The 6,000-nt window shown below is 36.4% G+C and overlaps 1 protein-coding gene across 3 annotated transcripts in view; it reads right to left on the bottom strand.

The window, feature by feature from the left end:
* Window positions 1–2,313: 2,313 nt before the first annotated feature.
* The window catches only part of LOC126210265 (uncharacterized), a 153,194-nt gene continuing 149,507 nt past the window's right edge, over window positions 2,314–6,000 (bottom strand). For all 3 annotated transcript variants that reach the window (XM_049939458.1, XM_049939459.1, XM_049939460.1), the window contains one exon: window positions 2,314–5,009. In XM_049939458.1, coding sequence (XP_049795415.1) covers window positions 4,877–5,009 — 133 coding nt within the window. In that variant the 3' untranslated portion in view covers window positions 2,314–4,876. The remainder of the gene's footprint in view (window positions 5,010–6,000) is intronic.

The raw sequence follows: 6,000 nt of genomic DNA, 5'->3' as shown, positions 1-6,000 counted from the left end.
GGAAATCTGAGAAAAGTACCGTGCACCGTCCAATGATCCACATACCATTTTTCACTTTTTTTTAATATCCTCCGGTGGTATTTTGGAAGTTGCCAAACAGAAAACAGACAACTCATTAGTTGCAACGGAAACTGGGGTACTTGTTATTTAGAAAAATACTCAAATGATCTCAGTAAATATGTCAATCAAAACACAATGTTAGTTTGACTGTTGCCAAAATGATTTTTAAACCTGCATTCCTCTCAAGATTTAGAAATCCGATAAGTGTCATCCACTGACTTTCTGGGAACCTTATATGTAAATCTCAAAGACAGGACTTTCTTTGGGCAATTTATGAAACTGAAAGGCCTGCCACATTAGCCAGAGAAATAGAATTAGAGGGGGAGGGGTTGCTTAGATATTCAGTACCTGAGATCATAATTTTTTGTGCTGATGGATAATAAAACAACAACAGGAAAATGACAAAATGTGAAGAGTTGGATACTTCCATTAAAGTAAAGGACAGCTAAATAACCCATCACAAATGTGTGTGATTGAAATTATTTCACAGAGAACGGAATGATCTGTATGCTTCAAAAGAATATCATATTTCCTTATTAACTAATAAAATAATAATGCAATTAATGTCTATTACTGCATCAGTCTCTCTACATTCTTTTTATCAGAGGTGGAAGAAAAATGGATGTATGAAAACTGTAAATGATTACCTCATCTTTCTGTTCCTGTGTGCCTCTCATAATTTATCTGTTAAATGAGTTCTCATCTTTTTACTGGAATACTTTTGTCACCAAATGTAAAGAAATAAAGAAATACAGTTCTTGTCCACCAGGTCTCTTCTGCCATATTCAGATAGCACTCCCATAGTGATGAAAAGGTTTCAACACCCACATCTACTGTAGGTCACAGAACGGCATTCCGATTCCGAAAATGTGCAGTAGTCTGAGAATGTAAAAATCTGAACTTTCTGGACCTAATGTGTTCAAAGGGGAAGATGACCCAAGAGGAAGAGCAGTGGGAGACTGTAGAACTTGTCACCTAAATAAAAACAAAACTTAAAACAGGGCTAAAGAAGTTTACTGAAATAGTCTTAAAAGAGCTGGGCCAAAATTTTGAGACAAAAATGTAGTGTGGACAGTAGAACAAGAGAGCTGCACTTCTAAGGCAAATTAGCCAAATACCTGGTAGTATCACACAAAGACCACTATGCTTCCCTAAGGTCTTTACTGTTATTAATGTGCAATTAGGGTTACTGTAAGAGAAATAAAAATTAGAAAATACTCACTGACTGTGGCAGAAGATATAATGGAATACAATGTGTAAGAAATTGAGAGAGAGAACTCTGCAAATTAAATGTCACTTTCACACTTCACTTAAGACACGGAAAATGCGCAGAAAGGCCTACTTCCTTCCTTAGCCTATTCCAGTCTCTGCCAACATACTATTTCTCCTGATAATACTGTATCCTCCACTCGATTGTACATTTCGGACATGACATTTCACATTATCGTCTTGTTCCTAATGTCAATACAACTACCGAATTTTGAAAACAGTTCATTTTTCCCCCACCATTTCTTTTCTTTCAACCATACAAACAATGTTGACATTATTTGTTGCAGTGATTCAATGTGACAGCAAGTGCCCCAAACAAAGTACACATGATTAAAATTTTCCTGTAAAGTACACACATTAATGTCAGGAACCTCAGATTTTGCCTTGTCCCAGAAAACTCAAAAATGGATGTTTGACAGACAATATGGTCATTAATGAATTGTAATGTACAAGTGGGGCTTGCGCTATGTACTGGATGATCAGTGGCCTGACAACACGAGCAAATTTTTCTTTAGATGAGACTGTACTACACCAAATTCAGACAGTCTTTAAACAAACAAACAACTCTCTTTATCAAAGACTAAGTTTGTGAGTGATTTCCGAGTTAACAGCACATCTAATACTGCAGTGACCAACAGCAAATACTCAAAGAGAAGATTTTACCTGCATTAGGATACTTCCACTTGTACACATAGTTCTGAGAATTTTGTACAGATATCAATATTTATTAATAAAAGATGAGCCACTAATACCGTGCACAGAAACTAGTCTTTTAAGCTTTCATACACCGTTTTCTGTACAACTTGTACTGTAAATGCAAATATCTATTATCTCTTCCAAGCTTTTCATAGTTCAACATCAATCTGCTGAACATATGAAAATCACATACACAGCATCTCACGTATCATTCACAGCCCTAATATTTCATAAAATGTCTGAGATTTCAAAATGAGGTAGATGGTCCTTCGCACTTTCATGGTAGAATTTATGGTTCATCAGAAGTTTTTATTGCTTGATTATTTATGGACACCTACAAAAATGTGAATGGAACATCATTAGCACCAGCCTAGCAACTGTCACAAAAAAGGACTACCAGGGCAGCATGAAGTGCGTTCCATTCACCGTTCTGTCAGAGCCCACAGAGCGAGCGACAAATTCTGTAGCCGACAACTGTCGGAGGCAGCAGTGCGAACTGTCGAGATACTCTATATAGGGAAAATAACAATTCGGCTACAAAGGTTAAAAATTGTAAAATGTCAAAATGAGTTTTGTTGTAGATGAAATTACACAACTGAGCAAGTACAAGGTGTCCTTTAATTTTTCTTTGCAATTTTAGGATTTAATAAACCTAAAATTAACCCAGATAATAACTGGTTTTTAACGTGGGATACCGTAACTAAAACAACTAACTAACTAACTCACTCACTCTATATGAATTAACTATCACTTGTTGAAAACCACTTGTTATTACCTTTATCTTTAAAGTTATAAAATCCCAAATCTGTAAAGATAATCATGGACAACCTGTACAATGATTAATAATTAATTGTACCTGGAATGATTCTTTCACAATGTTGCACAGTATGGGTCATCACATAACATCCACACTGAGCATGTACTAAATGCAGAAACTTGCCTTTTGTGGGAATTGCTCTTATCAAGTAAACTGGACAGACTATATCTTTCTTCAAAGGAACATTTTCAACAGTGAATAAAAACTAATGAACATTAGTAAAAGGTGATACATGACATTTGGCATGAAATTTTCACATAAAAACCTTAAAAATGTGAGGGCAAAGTATGCCCGCACTGTGCCGACTCATCACATGTGGACACAAACACGTTCCACAATACTGTATTCATTTTTTTTATCAGCTATTGTATCCTATCAGAGAAAGTATCAACAGAGGCAATTATAAACAGTATAAATTACAACACTAATAAATATAACATAGGGCACATACAGAAGGACAACGCTTTTTTGGAATGTTAATATATTTGTAAATGTCATTATGAAACATGAAAACAGATAATAAAATACTCAATATTCAGTCTTCTTATTAACAAGCTTTCCTTAAATGACAAAAGTCACTTACGAGAACCATGAGGTCGGGACACATCGATTACTATTTATGAGACATTACACAGATGCTCGAGTTGTCACAATTTGTTGTCACAATCTGTCCCCACCACTCTAGAATTGAGTACGGAATAGGAAGCAGAGGCCAGTGGGGGTTGAGGAGGGTGTGTAAGGAGGTGCGAGAAGCGTGAGACACAAAGCAACACAAATGTCTTCACACATTATGATTTCTCTATTTAATTGAAAATTCGCATGCTAGTCATTTCAGACCTAACATATTCCGTTTCACAGTTATGCAATTTGAGTGGACAGACACAGGAAACTAGTTACTGCTGCCGAACAGCGATACAAGCTCCTGGCTGAAACAAGACTGTTTTGGGGAGGGAGGAACCACAAATGGCCACAAAGTTGATGTATTCTCTACATACTGCCAGTGAAAATGCACAGTCTGACTGCTTTTGCTGTCATTCTGACAGTGTAGACGGAGACCGTCCAGAGGTGCTAAAATTACTGCACTCATTTCAGACAGCTTAAGGACAGGAAAATTTTTGGCAAGTACAACAAGTGATTTCTGTATTTTTTACAAAAATAGCCAAGTCTGTTCATCCTCTAACAAACCGACATCTGTTTGACGAGTAGTCGCTGCTCTGCTCTTCGGCACTTCAAAAATGGAAAAACGTGTATTTTCCTTTCCGGGATGACTTACGACCAGAAAATTTATGTTTTCGATTCAGTTTGGCTCAGAAATTGGATTCCCATTTCAAATACATTCTTTCCTCATGTCACAACAAAATACTCTAATAATTTTTAAATATTCTGAATAATATTCTTCATAACAGAGAATGTTTCAGTGCAAAGTATATGCATAAAAATCACAGGTGCCAGATATCTAATACTTAAAAAATTAATTTTATAACAATAGTAACAACCAATCTTCATTCACTAAAATTTTAACACAAGTAAAATTCTAAATCTATTCCACAACTACAAAATAAATTCCTAGAGAACTGCAACCTAAAAGTTTGCTACAGCACTATTCCCTAACCTGTTCTTCTGTATTTAACAATAAGCCTGGACAAAAAAATAATGCAGCTCAAAATATAATATTTTAAGTAACCACAAAAAAATAACTTATGTCAATTCTAAGTGCGGAGAGAACTTAAAAAATAGTTTAAAGCTAACAAATATCTTTGTAGTAAAACTTAACAGAATATTGCTTGCAGAACAAACATTTAAATCAATGTACAAAACAATAAATGTAAAGACTAACACTGGACCTAATGGCAACATAGCAGAAGTAAACTCTTCCACCCGTCGAGACACCTTCGAGTGTACTTGGTACTATGACCGGAAGGCGGATGCTGCTCGAACTACCATGTTCTAATGATTACACTGTCGATCCGAGGAATTGCGGTGGGAGTTCGTACATTGCCCGTCACGTCGGACCCAAACCCCGATTCCACACCGCTACGACGGCTGAGTCTCGTCAGGCACGAAGCGGTGCAGGGCTGACGTGAGGACGAGCAGCGAGCCCTGCAGGCCGGCCGGCAGGTGGTTCTGCAGCCACGTCCCTTTGTATTGCTCGATGTGTGCCAGCAGCCTGAAAAACCATGACACCTCATCTTTCGACACACAGCACGACTCGGAAGATGCGAAGTTTAGTGTTGTGACTGTCAGGTTTTCATTTTTTGATATACAGCTCAAATTTTTGATAAAGTACTTATGAAACTAAAGCTGATGCAGGCTCCTAGGCATGATGCAGTCAATGGGTAAATGCTTTGAGCACTAGATGACAATATGTTGCCCACAAGAGCTCATCACAGAGATGTATGAAAAAGGAGAAATCGCTGAAGACTTATGAATATCAGTTCTTGTAACAGTACTTAAGAAAACCATGTGAGACTGGAGTGAAGGCAAAACGATGTGAGACTGGTGTGAAGACAGTAAGCTTACTAGTCTGTGCCACCAAGATGCTGATACAGATCTTACGCCACAGAATAGTGAACAAAACTCACTGATGCTCGTGTGAATCTACACACGCTATAATTATTTTACTAATACTGTGTCAAAATATGTTGTGGATAAATAAATCACTATTTGTAGGTGTCATTGATTTAAAAAATTCTTTCAATAATGCCAAATGGTCTAAAATTATGCAAATTTTTATGTGGATTACATTGAATCACAGACAGGAAAATAGTGCAGTAACTTACAGGAAACGGGAAGCAGTTGTCAAATTAGAAAGACATTGGGTGAAAATTTAGAGGAGTAAATAAAGGTATTAAGTAGGGACACAGCCTTATCCCATTACAGTTCAACATACACATTGAGAATGCAATAAATGAACATAAACATACATATGAGCAGCATTTTTCCAAAATTTAACAAATGCAAATAGTACATTTTTGAGGAAACACATTTTTAAAATATAACACTCGCACCAAAACACTAATTACATAAATGAGATAATTTAACATTTATACTGATTTCGTAATCACAATTTCAACTGTGTGTTTCACTTTCCTAAATTATCAATGTATATATGAGAGTAGACGGACAAAGTTTCCAAGTTTTAAAAATTTGATAACATG

This window comes from Schistocerca nitens, chromosome 10 (assembly GCF_023898315.1).
Source record: "Schistocerca nitens isolate TAMUIC-IGC-003100 chromosome 10, iqSchNite1.1, whole genome shotgun sequence".
Classification (NCBI taxonomy): Eukaryota; Metazoa; Arthropoda; class Insecta; order Orthoptera; family Acrididae; genus Schistocerca; species Schistocerca nitens.
This window is presented reverse-complemented; position numbering and strand designations above follow the sequence as displayed.